The 18,024-nt window shown below is 43.3% G+C and overlaps 1 protein-coding gene across 1 annotated transcript in view; it reads right to left on the bottom strand.

Annotated features, from left to right (window-relative positions):
- Positions 1-802: 802 nt before the first annotated feature.
- OSBPL10 (oxysterol binding protein like 10) overlaps positions 803-18,024 on the bottom strand; it is a 494,148-nt gene continuing 476,926 nt past the window's right edge. Inside the window, exons 11-12 of the mRNA XM_029589416.1 lie at positions 9,038-9,191; positions 803-3,352 (exon numbers count right to left, since the gene is read on the bottom strand). Of these exons, the coding sequence (XP_029445276.1) occupies positions 3,308-3,352; positions 9,038-9,191 (199 nt within the window). The 3' untranslated portion in view covers positions 803-3,307. The remainder of the gene's footprint in view (positions 3,353-9,037; positions 9,192-18,024) is intronic.

Raw genomic sequence — 18,024 nt, 5'->3', positions numbered from 1 at the left:
GTTTTCCCCACTTTATATTGCTATACAGTAATGAGATTCAAACACAATCTCTTTTCTTAATTGAGTAAAAATCACCCACTACTGTACCTGTGTGATCTCTTTAATACATGGGTAATAGTGATTGGGGAAAAGGGGAAACCCTTCCAGAGGATGAGAGAGTTGCATCAGGAGTAGAAATCATTTTCTGTTAGCTGTAATGGAAATGTTCTTACTACACTTAGTGGAAACTTTAGAGAAAAAATGTAAAATAAAAAAAAATAAAAAGAATCCAACAAAAAAGGTTATGCAAAAGTCTCATTAAAATAGGAACTGGATGCCATTGGAATTCATCTCTTCTTTGGTGTGTGTGAAAAGAATGGCAGCTACCCTCCATCACTGTTGCACAAATCCCCACCAGTATTGGAGCTACCTTTGCTGAGTGTAGTGATGTGCTAGGGTACCTGCTCATTTCTTTGCTTTAGTTTAAACAGTTTCAAAGTAGCCAGTCCACTGACAGACATTCAAAAACATTAACATGGCTTCCCTCTCTCTCAAATGGGTTTTTTCTATTTTTCTGATTTATTATTTTTTTTATACTTTAGGGTAATGTTCTTTTCATAGTTAGGTTTGCCTGGCGTTGCCTCACTTCTTTTTATGTTTCTGCCCATTCCATCTGCACTGTACTTACTCGCTTCAGCTTTTCTGCCTACCCAACAGGAACTTACATTGCTCAATGCATAAGGAGGGCCATGGCCCCACAATGGGGGGTGAAGAGAAATACATTGTTAACCATCATGAAGTTTAACTTTAAAGTGTTTTTCTACTAATTCTGTGGAAGATGTGAGGGGAAAATATAGCAGAAAAATGTAGCTGCATTGCTTACCCCAATGGATGGAAGATCGTGGTGTGTCAAACTTGGCTCTGACCACGAATACGTGGCACTGCTTTCCTTTAAAGCTGAATTATTGCACAGTGATAGCTACCTGCCGCCACGTTCTCCTAACATGCTAGTTTTGTTTTTCTGCATTCATTTTCATAATTCAACGAATGATTTCCTCACTTACAAGGACTCTGTTCTTTCTGTTTCGGGACGCTGCAGTTTGGCGATACGATCACATGCGAGTTACTATTTTCAGAGCGCTGGAATGGTCTCAGATTACATTTCTCGCTCTCTGGCATTAGGTAGGTAGAGAGCAGCTGTATTACTGTTTCTCTTTGTTTCAAGGCCATTTACAGCACAAAGTCAGGTCTAACCACAAACTCTCACTACAGAAAAACAGATTCTGATGTTATTTCTCCCATAACTGCAAACAGAAGTAGGGAGTCCCTGCAAGGTTTTTATTTATTTTATGTTTTTGTTTTTTTTACTGTTTTTCATGATCTCTCTCATATGTCTTTGTTTCATATCAGTGACTAGGTATGCAGCAGAATTCATAGGAGTCTGCCAGGGGCCAAATATGTAAATCCTTCTGGTATGGACCTTGAACTGGACTGAGATTACTATCTCATTTCATATGGGTCACCTTTTTAAGGTCCTGCCAGCCTGAATCAGATTTGAACTGGTGACATACGGATGAAAAGCTCTGTAAGCCAGTGCCAATTCCCATAGCCATCCAGTCCCATGTTTTGGTTTTGTTTTTTTTGTTTTTTTTTTTTAACATGGATTTCATTCCCCATGGGCAGCTCCACCAAAGCATTTATTTAGAAAGAAATGTGATAGTCCAGTTTTAAGAGAGTGTGAGGTTTTTTTTTGGTTTGGTCTTTTTTTTTTTTTACTGAAACTGATGTGCACGAATGGCAGGAAGGCACCTTTCAAAGCTAGCGCTAACATGCAAGAGGGAAAATGGAACATATGTGACATTCTTAACCAAAACATAGAAATATGTAATGCAAAGATGCAAAATGCACCTTAATGATTATATACCTGTATGTTATCTTCTGACATAGCCACCTAAGTTTCAGAGTTCTCGAAATCTGTTAAGATGTACGATACCATAACATCTGCACGTACTGTCTATGAATAATGTTCCAAGCCAAGAACTGTAATTTAATATTTATAAGGGCAGTTGGTAATGTACAGGCAAAAGACCCAAAAGAGACCACGCGCATTCATTCTAAAAGTTACAAGTCTAACTTATGCTCCTGTCTGAAGCAAAGCAGAAAATAAATTGAACAGAAAATGGGTGTTTATAAATGACTGGACTCTTTCGGTAAAGAACTTCCATTTTTAAAATATATTCTTTTTCTGGTTTGTACACACCAACATCACATACCTCTGTCTCAATAAAAGCCAGGGTCTTTAATATGTTTTGATGTTTGCTCAGCTCACATTTGTTTCTGTGCAATATATATTCTGGATAGTGTACAAATTTTTGCTCTTAAGAAAAAAAGATTCAAACTAGGTTCCCAGAATTTTTTTTTAATTTGCTAAAGCCCTTATTTTACCAAAGAGAATTACATTACAAAAGAATTTCTCTCTACAGCAAAAGTAGCCATTGTTGAATAGGATGCATCAGGTTTTTGATTACATCTTCAATAGCCGATAATCTGCAGGTCCCAGAGGTTCTAGGCAGCACTCCCGCTGGAGCTGCTCCTCGTTCCATGCAGAGGAATTGGATGGCCTGCGAAACGGGTTCACCCCTTCTGGTGGTGAGTGGCTGAGTCGTTGCTGGCAGTGATTGTCATGGCGGGAGATCCAGCTCCCAATGCCAAAGGCCATGAAATATCCAGACAGTGTGCTCAAAAGATAAAACTCAACACAGAAAAAGATACAAACACAAAACAAAACAGTGGGCTTCAGAAAAAAAAAAAATATTTCCTCAAAGACCATGTGTGGTATTGCTTTTCGGTTTAGGGAACCAGCATGGCGAACTTGATCAAGTAGACAAAAGCTGCTGTCAAGGAAGCAGAGCCTGTGTTACCCTTCTGAGGCCAGCTGAAGCAGCAATGTTCACATGGGCTAAGAAGAATATTTTCTAGCAGGTTTTGATAATGTGAAAAACAGAGACACTAAAAACAATAATAATTCTTTCAAAGCCCAGATTTCCAGACATAAACACTGATTGTGTGTGCAGCCAAGTATGTGTCTGTTCAATTACACACCCACACACACACACACACACTCTACCTAAACAAAATGGCTTGAACAAACTTCAAGCTTGTAATTGTTCTGAGATATCATTTACAATATATAATACAGAGTTCCCTCTGTGATGATATGAGAATGAACCAATAAAGCCTGAAGTTTATATACTGCATCTTGCTAATGCCAGACAAGTAGATTTATTTGGAGAAGGTGAGGAGATGTGAGCACTGCATCTGGGTGCTGTCACTGCATCTTCCAGAGTGGACTGAAATATACCCAGCTATCACCCTGCAAAAGAATTAGCAACATTGGTAAATGAATATGTCACTTCTTTTATTTATTAACATTTATAATTATATTCTGCCAATCCAAACACTATTATTTGCACAAGAGGACCCTTCAATATCCTTGTGCTAACCCTGCAGCTACAAAACCCACATGGATAATTTCCTCTGCAGAGGTTTCTGTATTTTGTACCTACAAGAAAATGTTCTTAAAATATTATTTTTAGGGTAGGGGATGAGGAGGAGGAGCTGGAAGTAGAAAAAAAAAAAAAAGCCATCTCAGTGAGGAAATAGCCTAATGGTTAGAGCAGTGGGACAAACCAGGGTTCAAATCCCACTGTAGCTCCTTGTGACCTTGGACAAGTCAATTTACCTTCCATTGCCTCAGGTACAAGCTTACTATGTGATGCATAAAGCTGCAATTGTATGCAATATTTTGCATCGCGGTGCCCAGATTCCCTCCGCTATTACAATGACCCTCTTTGCATGCATGCTGAGAAGATGGTCAACCATGATAAAATAACTACACCTGGACCCTAACATGGATCCCGCTACACATTTAAAGTAGCAGGAAAAAAAAAACCACGGAAAATGGAGAGGTTCAGCGGGGATCAGTGCTGACCCCCTGGTGCTACCAGTCAAGGCTGCCCCAACTCCCCCAAAATGTTTACAAAAAAAAAAAGACCCACATGGAAATGGCCCTGGCCCCCCTTCCCAAAGCACAAAAGTGAAATGTGACCTCCCCCCCACACACACCTGATCCCAATACACTCCATCCACCAAGTTATAGCGATGGCCCCCACCCCCAAATGATAGCAATAGTCCCCCTGAGAAGGTTAAAAAAAAAAAAAAAAAAAGGGGGCCCAGGCCCTTGAAAGGAAAAAAAGGAAAAGCAGTGTCCTGGACCCACAGTCCCCCTAAACATGGATCCCCTGTTGAGGCTGAGTGCACCCTAGCACCTGGCTTGGTCAGCGCCATTTTCCAAAATGTCACCAACCTGATCTTGACACAGTCACATGGCACTACCCCCCCCCCCCCCCTTTCGGGGGCAGGTGAGGATGTGTGTCTGTGTGTATATGAAAAAGAGAGAGGAAGCCTGTGTAATTGGGTGTTTGTGTGTGAGAGAGGGGGTGTGTTTCAGAGGATAGAGAGATTATGTGTGAGGAGGGTGTGTGCGAAAGAGAGGGAAGCCTGTATGAGGAGGGGGTGTGTGCAAGAGAGAGAGAGGGAAGCCTGTATGAGGAGGGGGTGTGTGCAAGAGAGAGAGAGGGAAGCCTGTATGAGGAGGGGGTGTGTGCAAGAGAGAGAGAGGGAGCCTGTATGAGGAGGGGGTGTATGCAAGAGAGATTGGGAAGCCTGTATGAGGAGGGGGTGTGTGCAAGAGAGAGAGAGAAGCCTGTATGAGGAGGGGGTGTGTGCAAGAGAGAGAGGGAAGCCTGTATGAGGAGGGGGTGTGTGCAAGAGAGAGAGAGGGAAGCCTGTATGAGGAGGGTGTGTGTGCAAGAGAGAGAGAGGGAAGCCTGTATGAGGAGGGGGTGTGTGCAAGAGAGAGAGGGAAGCCTGTATGAGGAGGGTGTGTATGCAAGAGAGAGAGAGGGAAGCCTGTATGAGGAGGGTGTGTATGCAAGAGAGAGAGGGAAGCCTGTATGAGGAGGGGGTGTGTGCAAGAGAGAGAGAGGGAAGCCTGTATGAGGAGGGGGTGTGTGCAAGAGAGAGAGAGGGAGCCTGTATGAGGAGGGGGTGTGTGCAAGAGAGAGGGGGAAGCCTGTATGAGGAGGGGGGTGTGTGCAAGAGAGAGAGGGAAGCCTGTATGAGGAGGGGGGGTGTGCAAGAGAGAGAGAGGGAAGCCTGTATGAGGAGGGGGTGTGTGCAAGAGAGAGAGAGGGAAGCCTGTATGAGGAGGGGGTGTGTGCAAGAGAGAGAGAGGGAAGCCTGTATGAGGAGGGGGTGTGTGCAAGAGAGAGAGGGAAGCCTGTATGAGGAGGGGGGGTGTGCAAGAGAGAGAGAGGGAAGCCTGTATGAGGAGGGGGGGTGTGCAAGTGAGAGAGAGGGAAGCCTGTATGAGGAGGGTGTGTGGGCAAGAGAGAGAGGGAGCCTGTATGAGGAGGGGGTGTGTGCAAGAGAGAGAGGGAGCCTGTATGAGGAGGGGGTGTGTGCAAGAGAGAGAGGGAGCCTGTATGAGGGAGGGTGTGTGGGCAAGAGAGAGAGGGAAGCCTGTATGAGGAGGGGGTGTGTGCAAGAGAGAGAGGGAGCCTGTATGAGGAGGGGGTGTGTGCAAGAGAGAGAGAGGGAAGCCTGTATGAGGAGGGGGTGTGTGCAAGAGAGAGAGAGGGAAGCCTGTATGAGGAGGGGGTGTGTGCAAGAGAGAGAGGGAAGCCTGTATGAGGAGGGTGTGTATGCAAGAGAGAGAGAGGGAAGCCTGTATGAGGAGGGTGTGTATGCAAGAGAGAGAGAGGGAAGCCTGTATGAGGAGGGGGTGTGTGCAAGAGAGAGAGAGGGAAGCCTGTATGAGGAGGGGGTGTGTGCAAGAGAGAGAGAGGGAGCCTGTATGAGGAGGGGGTGTGTGCAAGAGAGAGGGGGAAGCCTGTATGAGGAGGGGGTGTGTGCAAGAGAGAGAGGGAAGCCTGTATGAGGAGGGGGGGTGTGCAAGAGAGAGAGAGGGAAGCCTGTATGAGGAGGGGGTGTGTGCAAGAGAGAGAGGGGGAAGCCTGTATGAGGAGGGGGTGTGTGCAAGAGAGAGAGAGGGAAGCCTGTATGAGGAGGGGGTGTGTGCAAGAGAGAGAGGGAGCCTGTATGAGGAGGGGGTGTGTGCAAGAGAGAGAGGGAAGCCTGTATGAGGAGGGGGTGTGTGCAAGAGAGAGAGGGAAGCCTGTATGAGGAGGGGGGGTGTGCAAGAGAGAGAGAGGGAGCCTGTATGAGGAGGGTGTGTGGGCAAGAGAGAGAGGGAGCCTGTATGAGGAGGGGGTGTGTGCAAGAGAGAGAGGGAGCCTGTATGAGGAGGGGGTGTGTGCAAGAGAGAGAGGGAGCCTGTATGAGGAGGGTGTGTGGGCAAGAGAGAGAGGGAAGCCTGTATGAGGAGGGGGTGTGTGCAAGAGAGAGAGGGAGCCTGTATGAGGAGGGGGTGTGTGCAAGAGAGAGAGAGGGAAGCCTGTATGAGGAGGGGGTGTGTGCAAGCGAGAGAGAGGGAAGCCTGTATGAGGAGGGGGTGTGTGGAAGAGAGAGAGAGGGAAGCCTGTATGAGGAGGGGGTGTGTGCAATAGAGAGAGAGAGGGAAGCCTGTATGAGGAGGGGGTGTGTGCAAGAGAGAGAGAGGGAAGCCTGTATGAGGAGGGGGGGTGTGCAAGAGAGAGAGGGAGCCTGTATGAGGAGGGGGTGTACACAAGAGAGAGAGAGAGGGAGCCTGTGTGAGTGTGTGCATGAGAGGGACAGAGGGAGCCTGTGTTAGGAGCTGTATGAGAGAGAGGTCAAACTGGGTGGAAATAAAGTGGAAGGAGTTGAGCCAGGAGGGGAGAGTGTAGAGCAGAGGAGTTGGGGAGCTGAGAAGGCAGAGTGAAAGGGGTCTCTGTTCAGGGGAGTAGGGGGAGAGGTAGGACACATAGGGGTAAATTTTAAAAGCCCTGCAAGCGTAAATCTAGCCGGATTTACGCGCGCAGGGGACTTGTGCGCCTATGTTGCATAGGCCGCAGGCGCGTGCAAAGCTGAACCAGTGCAATCTTAAATCACTGAAGAACTGATGGGTAAAAGCCTTTTTTTAGGCACAAAAGCACTGTCAAAAAAACTGCAGGACTAAGGATAATCATGTCACCAAAGCCCTCACAGAATGCCCACAGCATTCTTTATGCTCTGATGCGACAATACACAGACCATTCTCCAATGCAGCCTTCAGAAAAAACTGAAGCAATGGGGCTAGCACAGATATTAATGTGGCAAGTTACTGTCAAAGCACAAAGTGCTTTGAATGCCATGTAATGTAAAAATCATCCTACTCTTCCCCATTGGTCTCTGTGAAATGATGCATATTCCATCTCCAACAGGGCCTATTTTATCATAAATTCTTGACGCCATGAGAGAGAGAGAGCATACAAAATTTCACAACACACATGTGCTACCTAAAATGGTGTAGCTAGGTGACTGTTCTGACTAAACTGACACTCGGAGGAGGGCTGCATGCGGAAAAAAAAAAACCTACAACAGAGGAATGCACCATAAGACTGGTCATCCTGAGAGTCTTTTCCTTTCTACAGACCGTTGAACATGAGAATGAAATAGCAAGAAAACATGAACAACCAGCTACAAGAAATATTATGTAACAGAATGAATGCTACAAGCTCCTCATGAAGTTGTAGAAGAGGAGGAAATGACAATCGGAGAAAGCAGCAGACAGTGGGTGCTGTGCCTTAAGCATGGCAGAATTCGAATCCCTAGATCTTGGGCAGTGTTCTCCAGCTGTCACAAGACAGTGAGAATTTAAGGAAATCACCTTTGCAGAGAAACAAAGTCGTTTTCATTTTTGCCATTCCTTGTTAGTGGCCCACAAAAATCACTATTGAACGTTTTCACTGCAGTCTTCCCCCAGGAGCAGAAAAACATGACATTTTAACTATATTCTGTGTCAAGCTCCAATGGCTTGGTTTAACCCTTATTTACGGTCTCCGGCACGAGATGTGTGCAGACTCCCAAGAATCATGCCGGCTCAGCCCTCAGTCCTGTATTAGTAGGGCTAGCAGAGAGACTAGAAAGCATAAAGTTCCCAAATCAGAAAACAAATTTACCATTGCAGTGTACTAGGGTAGCCTTAGGGGTGTTGAAGCTCTGGGCAAGAGGAATGTGAGGCACTGTAGAGCCTTAATTTTGATGACCTATGAGCATGTCAGAAATATTTTATTTTCATTTCACTTTGCTCTATCCATGAAACAGCAATTAAAGCTGCATTGTAAACTTTTTTTTTTTTTAAACTATCCTTTGAGGAAATTAATCAAGTATATAGCGCTAGTTCCTTGAAAAACGTCACCCCACCCCTCTCCCCAAAACAATATGGAGCCGTGGGAGGTTGCCCGGTTTGCCACCTTCCAAGGTCGCCACTAAAATGTACCAAACTGTGACAGTAAAACTCTTCCAGGAGTGCCCCGAGGAAAGGCTGCAGAGAAATCCTGCCATAGTGGTTTTTCCTGCAGCAGTGATGGCTTAAGGAAAACCTCTGGACATTTCTGTAAACTCCAAGGCCAGCCCACGGGAAATCTGTGGCAGCTCCACAGACATCAGCGAGATCTGCCACTGAACAGCTGGCAAGCCATGCTGAAAAAAAAAAAAACCCCAAACATCTTTTCGATTATCTACTTAAATGGAATTAAATGGGCCCCTGTAAATTAGTTCATGAAAGGAAAATATAAAATGTGAACTAAAATTATCACAATAATCTTATTTTTCCTGGGAAAATAAAGGGCATAAGTTAGCAAGAGACTGCAGCACCCATTGTTTTTCTCTAATATTTAATTATGTTGTCATTAACAAAGGACACACACTAATGAAAACAAATGTCTCATATACTGCATGATATGATGGGGGTCTAATGATTTTACTGTGATTTAGAATTCTGAAAACATACACAAATGCATGAGAGTGAACTCTAATTTTCATTGAGGGCGGGGAAAGCTCTGACTTCCTGAGGAGCTGGATAGTGTAAAATTACCTCTTTATTGAAATATTTCGGCTGCCAAGGGGTCCCGAGTGCTGCCCGCTGCCTCTCCTCTGCCCGCTGTCTCTCCTCCAGGTGATGCTTGTGTTGTGTCGCTACATCGAGGTTGCCTGTTTTTAGGGAATTTGTGACATGTTGCCAAAGATTCCTGCAGGATAGTTTGAAGATAAAAAAATAGACACACATTGTCCTGTGGGGAACGTTCCAGTGAAAGAAAAGAGATCAGCTATGACAAAATCATCCCAGACAATGGGAAATGAGGGAAGGAGACAGACTGATATTGTGTCTAGATTGTCCTCTGCATTATGGCATACACTAAATGTAGGACAATAGCGAAGACATTTATTATATGACTAGATCAGAACATGTCCATTTTATCTCTATTATATTTACATGTAGAATGAGGCAGCAATGCAAGTCAATACATGGAATGCGCTTGAGGGGCAATTTTCAAAAGCACCCGCATTTAGGGAAAGTCTGTGGTCACTTTTATCCGTAACCTTTGCACCAGTTCTGGGAAGGGAAAGCGCCAGCATACTTTCCCTTTGAAAAAAGCTACGAGACAAATTACCTACAGAGATTTGCAGCTGCTTTTTCTGCAGATAATTTTTTCATACAAAATAATGAGCACAGATTTGAAAATCAACATGGTATTTCTCTCCCCCGATCTCAACTTGTCCCTTACCCAGGTAAAAAGTACACCTGCCATTGATCCCTTTTTCCAAGCAAACTTTTCTTTCGGCTAAAACATCATCTTGAGTGGTCTCACCTTTCTCCACAGCTTTTGTTCCCTCAGAACTACATTCCCTAACAATTTCTTGGTTATAGTGACATCACTTCCTGTCTCCCTTCCATTTTCCTTTTGCAGTGCCATCTGCTTTCCTGTCAGACTAACTGTATCTTATTCCTTCTTGCTTCCATTATAGACTACAACCCCCAAGAGCTGCTTCTTTAAAGCCACATTCCTTTCATAATGTTTTTTATGTTACTGACGGCCTTGCTCTTTTGTGTCTGTGGACTGGTTCCAAGCATACAGAGCCTTGGATCCACCGCAGTCAGCTCTGCAAGGCTGCAAAATGTATAAAATGCATAAAATGTACTCGGCAAAATATATAGAATGCATAAAATGTACTCAGCAGACAAAATCCAACTGAGAAGAGCTTTGAAGTCTCATATATGGGCAGTGATAGGCATGTGCCCTTTTCAGAAAGCTCTGTACAAATGTATTGATTCGTGACAGAGTATGGTCACATGACCCATGTGTGTGATTTGGTGAACTGCCCATCTTCAGAGAAGGAAAAAGGAAGAAATGTTTCTGGGATAAGTGAGTTGTTGAGATCTGAATGTGAATGAGTGAAAGATTTCTTAAGGACTGGTTCCCTACGGGGTCTGATTCACCAATATCTCTTTCCACAGACAGTAGGAGAATAGCCTTGGTTAATCAAGCTGACAGTGTTAGTTGGAAGGAACTTAAGGTTTTTCATGGGAAATGTAGGCTGGGGGAAGAAAGTATTGAACAGCAGATTCATTTTTCAGATCTTCTGAATGCAACTTGTGGGGCCAAATGTTTGTTCTAGATTTAAAACAAATTTAAGAAAGTATTTTTTCAGTCAACACACAATTAAACTATGGAACTTACTGCCAGAAAATGTGGTTAAATGGTAGAGATGTGAATCAGAACCACAATCTGTTCCGATTCCAGGTTCGAGGACTATGGGGAAATTTTGTGTGTGTGGTCCGATCGTGTTTTTGTTTTGTTTTTTTTTAATCGGCTGCACCCGAGCCAATAAACAAAAAACCCACCCCAACCCTTTAAAACACATCCTTTAGCTTTCCCCACCCTCCCGACCCCCCCCCCCCAAAACTTTTTTAAAGTACCTGGTGGTTCAGTGGAGGTCCCGGGAGCGATCTTCCGCTCTCGGGCTGTCGGCTGCCACTAATCAAAATGGCGCCGATGGCCCTTTGTCCTTACCATGTGACAGGGGCTATCGGTGCCACATGGTAGGAGCAATGGACGGCCGGCGCCATCTTTAAAAATGGCATGGGCCATCCATTACTCCTACCATGTGACAGGGGCCGGCCAATGGCACCGATAGCCCCTGTCACATGGTAAGGACAAAGGGCCATCGGCGCCATTTTGATTAGTGGCAGCCGACAGCCCGAGAGCGGAAGATCGCTCCCGGGACCTCCACTGAACCACCAGGTACTTTAAAAAAGTTTTGGGGGGGGGGTCGGGAGGGTGGGGAAAGCTAAAGGATGTGTTTTAAAGGGTCGGGGTGGGTTTAGGGGTTGTTTTTGTGTGCCATTTTTCCCACCCTCCCCCAAAACGATAAGAGAACCCCATGAACAATTTTGTGGGGTTTTCTTATCGGTTTCGGGGAGCCCCCAGTTTCTGATGAGTTTGAAAATATCGTACGATATTTTCAATCGTCAGAAAAACGATTCACATCCCTATTAAATGGAGTTTAAAAAAGGTTTGGACAAGTTACTGGAAGCTGGGTCCATAGACTTTTAGTTTCTCCAATTTTAAATTCTTGGAGAGAACAACTTGAAAGAGATTTTCATATTGTGATTTTCCGGGTAATTCCAAGTGACCTGGAATGGCCAATGGGCTGACCAGCATGCCATATCTTATGTTATGGTCATTTTTATGTTTTTCAACATACAGGATGTTGGAAAGAATTATATACAAAGGGATCAATGCCCTTCTGTTTGTGTGTCCCTCTGTAGACACAATAACTCTCCAAGAACGAGATGAAGTTCCCCGAATTTGGCATGCAAGAAAATCTAAATATCTTGGAGGAGTTTGGAAACCAGAAACATCAGATCAGTATTTTCAGAGAACCAAGCCTCCAAACAAAATCCCCATTGCTTTCTATGGGAAATGGTTAAAAGCTGCAGAATATTACAAGCCATTTCACCCTTCCAGCACTTTGGCACAGAGTGATATGGGCAGAGACAGAGAAAATTAATTGAAGCAGCTAGTGAATGACAGCACCAAAAGGCACATTCAAAGCCATCTGCCCCTGTACTTCCAAGGTCTCACCCCCACCCCCAACACACACATACACACACACCACATCTCACACCTACTCCCAGCACATACACCCCTGTTCCACAGAGAGAGTGAAAATAACTGAAATAGCTGATGAGGGATGGTGCCAAAAGAAGCCTTCCAAGACATCTCCCCCCACACTTCTCCATTCACCCCCCCCCCCTTGGCCCACGCACCCCTAACTCCCATATCTACACCTTTAGAGTCACCACCCTCTCCCTCCAACAAACACCATCCCACAACTCCTCCTGCTCATACAACCATGCCAGAAGTCCAAAATCAAATGGTTTGTCTAACTAACGTTGGCACTTAGACAAACCGCAGGTTCTAAAAATTCTGCCACGGCGACTGCTGCTGAATAATCAGAGTAACTTTTTAGCTGCATAAAACTTACCCGGTTTAATGTGAGACATTCTGGGACATTCACTGTTACCTGGGTAAGGTATTTCGGCAAGTCTCTCGTGCCACAGGCCAGACCTTAAATTATCTGGATAAACTTATCTAGATAACTTGGTTTTCTTCAGGTATATTCATGGTGTGCCTGAGCCATTAAATATACAGTTTAACTTGTGCAGATAAATTTCTCTGAATAATATACCTGGACAGCCTTTTGCTGAACCTTGAGCTCATACAGCCTTTATCCACCCAAACATACATATGCCCCACACATCCTCCCACACACCTCATTCGCATTCCTATACTGCAAGCACATCTTTCCCATGCCCATAGCCACCCTCCTCCTCCCTCACACCCCCTACATCCCTTACCCTATATGCACAGCAATACCTCCAAAAACAAAACCAAACCCAGATACCCCCTGCACATATAACCTCCACCTCCATGCACCCACAGCACACAAATCCATCTACCTAAATGTACTCCCGCCTACCCATCCACACACTCCATTCTCTCCAAACAACTCAAACACAAACTCGTCCCTGCCCAACATGCCCCTCTTCTACAAATCTGTGTCGGAAAGCATTCCCAAAGTCATGCCTCTGCATGCTTTCCTAATGGTTCTCAGTTTGTTCTGGGAGAACCAAATTGCAGAAATCACAAAAGGTCTGGTGTATGTTGATGGTCAATATCAATATGACCTTCTATCTATACATGATGATCTGATTAACTTTTAACTTCACATCCTATTATTATAACAGTAATTATGTTATTTAATTGTATTGCTGTTCCTTGTTGCACTGTAAAGCAGTTCTTAGTGTCACATTATAAAACTGTTGCTTTCTCACTGATTATCTGTAACCCACTTTGTTGTTATACTGAAAAACTGTTAGTATGGTTACACTGTAAAGCTTTGTTGCTGACTCATTGTTTGACTGTAAACCGATATGATGTCCATCAACGAATGTCGGTATAGAAAAACTTTAAATAAATAAATATGTCTGAACATCACTTCTATTTTTATGTAACAAGCAGGGGCTGTGAAATGCCTTTTTGGTTGGGGGCGCCATGCAAATTGCCTCCAATTCCAACCCCAACTATCATTTTCTTACATACACTGGGTCAGGGGAAGAGAGGAGATCACAGAGTACTCCTGGGGAATTCTGCACACAAAACTTTAAAATTCTGCATAATTCTGCACATTTTAAATTGGTCAAAATAACACAATATACATTAGCCTTTGAAAACTTTTCTGTATTACATTTTAAGTTAATTAATTACCCAAAGATGCAATCTTAAATATTTTGAGCAGAATTCCCCTAGAAGTGTTTAGTCCAACCTCTCTATTTATTTATTTACTTACAAATGTTTATATACTGCTTTTACAAATATGGTTTGGTCAAAACAGTTTACAGTGTAAAACATACATAATCAACAAATATAAAACAAAATAAGGTATGAAGACCGACATACATAAATTAACTAAAAATCAAAAATATTTAAACAATATGTAATTAACATAAATGCTTAATTACCGCTGATTCATAAATTGGAATGGAAGGGAGGGATAGTAAGGAGCTGAGGGGTGGGGGAGGTGATATGAGGTGGGGAAAGGAAATTGGATAAAGTGAATGAGTATGGAAGTAATTATGAATTATTCTGTGGTGGAAGTATTGAATACAATTTGTAATAAGTAAGTTTTTAAGGATTTCTTAAATTGTTGGGTGTTTGGTATGAGACAAAGAAAGTCTGGTAATGAGTTCCACAGGGATGGGCCAGCCACGAAGAAAGCACTCTTACGGGTTATATCTAGTCTCGCAAGTCTAACTGTAGGTATATCTAAGAGGTTTTTTGATAATGATCTAAGCTGTCTTGCAGGTTTGTAAATGCGTAAAGTAGTGCATAGCCAAGTTGAGGAGGGGTTGTAAATAAGAGTCAATAATTGACAAGATTTTGTAATGCACTGGCTTCCAATAAAATTCAGAGTTCAAGGATTATAGATCGGGAGAGATATGGCTTCTATGAGAAGTACCGGACAGAATACGTGCTGCTGCATTTTGGACCAATTGTAAAGGATGAGTCATGGAATCAGGCAAGCCTAGATAAAGCACGTTGCAATAGTCTAACCCGGAGAATATCAGGGATTGCAGGACAGTACGAAAGTCTTGAAGAAACAATAGAGGACGCAGTCTTTTTAAAAGATGGAGTTTATAAAAAAAAATTTTTGTAAGAGTGGAAATATGTTGCGTCATGGATAGATCAAAATTTATCATAATTCCCAGACTGGATGCATGATTTCGAATTGGAATTGAGACTCCATTGAAAGAGAGATGAGATGGGGGGGCCTATTGTGGAACAGGAAATGGAAGTTACATATACTAGTTCAGTTTTAGTCGGATTTAATTTTAAACGATTATGTGACAACCAGGTGTTAATTGTGTTCAAATATAGTGTTACCATGGATAGAGTAGTGGACCAGGAAGTATTATAGGGAACCAAAAACTGATTGTCATCGGCGTAGATTTTAAATTGAACATTTAGAGCAGAGAGAATATGACAGAGTGGGAGCAAGTAGATATTGAAAAGAATCGGCGATAAAGAAGAGCCTTGAGGTACACCAGAGGAAATTGTATATTGTTCAGATGAATAATTATGAATGTTGATTTGCTGTGAGCAATTTGATAAGAAGGACGAGAACCATTTTAAGACCATTGCAGATATACCTATGGACTGTAAGCCGGATAAGAGGATCTGATGATCAAGAGTGTCAAATGCTGCTGATATATCTAGAAAAACTAGAATAAATCTGTATTTGAATTGAAACCACGAAGTAGAGTATCAAAAGAGGAAAGCAAGAGTGCCTCAGTCGAATGTCCCTTTCGAAAACCATGCTGACCCGAATGTAAAATATCATGGTCAGTAAGAAAATTGGATAATTGATACAGTACCACTGATTCTAGTACCTACTCCCTTGGCCAGGCCCCTTTCATTCTGCCCTCTCAGGCTCTAACTCCTCCACTCTCTTTCATCTCTCCCCTCCCACTACAGGCTCAACTCCATTCATAATCTCCATCTCCCAGTGCTCCACTCCTAGAGTTTGCCCCCTCATATAAGCCCCTCTCACAGGCTCTCTTGTCCCACTCATACAGGCTCAATCTGTCCCTCACACACACGTTCTCACACAGGCTCCCTCTGTCCCTCTCTCTCACATACACACACACACACCCTCACACAGGCTCCTTCTCTCTCGGACATACGCACCCCTCTGTCTGCACCCACACACCCACACAGGTTCCCTGTCTCTCATGCACACATATCCATATACCCTCACACAGGCTCCATCTCTCTCTCTCACACACAACAGAGACCCTCACATAGGCTTCTTCTCTCTCTTGCACACGCACACACACACACACACACCTCTGCACATAGTCTCCCTCTCTCTCTCACACACACAGTCCTTCACATGGGCTCCCTCTCACACACACAAACATGCACTCTCACAAAATCCCTCTGTCACACACCCCCTCATTCAGGCTCCAAATCACTTATCACAAACCCTCCTATGTGCTGTCATTCTACACATACACACACCTTTCTGGAATTCTGCTTACACACACACTCAGGCTGCATCATCCTCATCACCAGCAAGCGGGTCTCCTGGGCCTTTCTTGTGTTCATGCTCCTTGGCCATGAGCAGGATGGGCTCTGCTCATGGCCTACTTGGCCTCCGTTGTCTTCAGCCATGAGCGGGATGGGCTCTGCTCGCAGCCCACTGTGCCTCTCTCGACTGTCAACTGCTGATTCTCCTCTTCCCCGTCCTCTAATGGGCCCCAGGTCTAGTGTCATTCTTTGAATGATGTCATTCAAAGCACGACACTTGGACCTGGCAGAGGAGGAGGAGGAGGAGGAGGAGAATGAGGACCCGAGGCTCTGTAAAGCCCTTATCTCCTCCTCCTCCTGTTTAATTTAATCAACGGTAAGTGAGGAGGGGCAGGGTAGGCAGGCAGCTGAGGGACAATACAACAAGCACCATCCCACTGCCATCTAATCGTTCTTTTTAGGGGGCCCATGGCCCCTGTTGCCCCCCCCCCCCCTTTTCTGATGCCTATCAAGTTGACTATCACAGTTTCCACACTATTTGGGACTTAATTTCTGAACTTTTTCCCAGTTTCCTATTCAATTTCCTTTGTCTTCAAATATCTCGAAATCTGTCTGACCACGACTGATAAATGGTTATTTCACAATCGGCTAACCCTTAACATCTCTAAAACTGAGATTATTTATTTAACTCAACAATCCCAAATTGAAGAGAATCTTAAGTTTGTTTTTGGCAACTATACTATTTCCTCTTATGTACGTAATCTAGGAGCATTGCTGGATGTTAACCTCAACATGAAAATATATAACCGTAACTTGATAAAATTAGGATCCTACAAACTATGTTACACAGGTTAAAACCCTCCTAGAATCCACAGACTTTAGGACAGTATTACAACAGTTACAATAATCAAAACCGGAAAATAGTAACTCATTGCTTGGGCTACCTGAATGAATAACAAGAGCTCTTCAATTGCTGCAGAACTCCGTTGCCCAAGTTTTAACTGGCTGCTTGAGATACGACCACATTACTCCCATCTTTTCATGCTTCATTGGCTATCCATCTGTTTCAGAGTCCAATATAAAATGCCAACTCTTATCCATAAAATTATTTCAAACAAAGATTTGCTCTTGCTGGGCACCGCTTCAATTTCTATTCTCCGCAAACAACACTGAGATCAGCCAACAAGGGCCTACTATTTGTTCCTACAATGCACCAAGCACATCTGGGTGAAATGCGAGTGCATGATACCATTTTATTGAACTCCTGCCAGAACAGCTCTGACGTCCAATCCTAAGAAATTTAAAAAGAGTTTAAAACATGGCTATTTAAACAAGCGTTCTCAAGTTTATCATAAGATATTTCTTTTTTAAAACTGGGTTCTGGGAAGAATGCAAAAAGAAAATGTCTTGAGCTGAACAATTGAAGCAAATTTTCGGTTGAGTTTCTTATAATTGTTTGTCTCGTATGTTCTTTCATTATGAGTGTTGTTCTTCTGTAAGAGGCAGGTGATAAATGCATTCAATTTATTTATTTATTTATTTATTATTTATTCAATTTATTTATTTATTATTTATTCAATTCAATGTTGTCCAAGTTCCATAGTTTCCCTGTTCTCTGTAAGACATTTGTGTTAAGTCATTTCTAAGTTCTATGTAAACCGAAGTGATTGGTAACATTGTTACCAGAATGTCGGTATACAAAAAATGTTAAATAAATAAATAAAATAAATAAATAAATGTATTTTAATAAAGAAAGAAAGAAAAAAAGAAAGCAAGATACTTTATTCAAGGTGGATTAAGAAATGTATAACAAAACATAAGAACATAAGAAATTGCCATAATGGGTTAGACCAAGGGTTCATCAAGCCCAGCATTCTGTTTCCAACAGTGGCCAATCCAGGTTACAAGTACCTGGCAAGTACCCAAA

Source organism: Rhinatrema bivittatum, chromosome 2, assembly GCF_901001135.1.
Source record: "Rhinatrema bivittatum chromosome 2, aRhiBiv1.1, whole genome shotgun sequence".
In the NCBI taxonomy this organism is placed as follows: domain Eukaryota; kingdom Metazoa; phylum Chordata; class Amphibia; order Gymnophiona; family Rhinatrematidae; genus Rhinatrema; species Rhinatrema bivittatum.
Note: the sequence above shows the minus strand (reverse complement) of the source record. Positions and strands in the feature narration are given on the sequence as shown.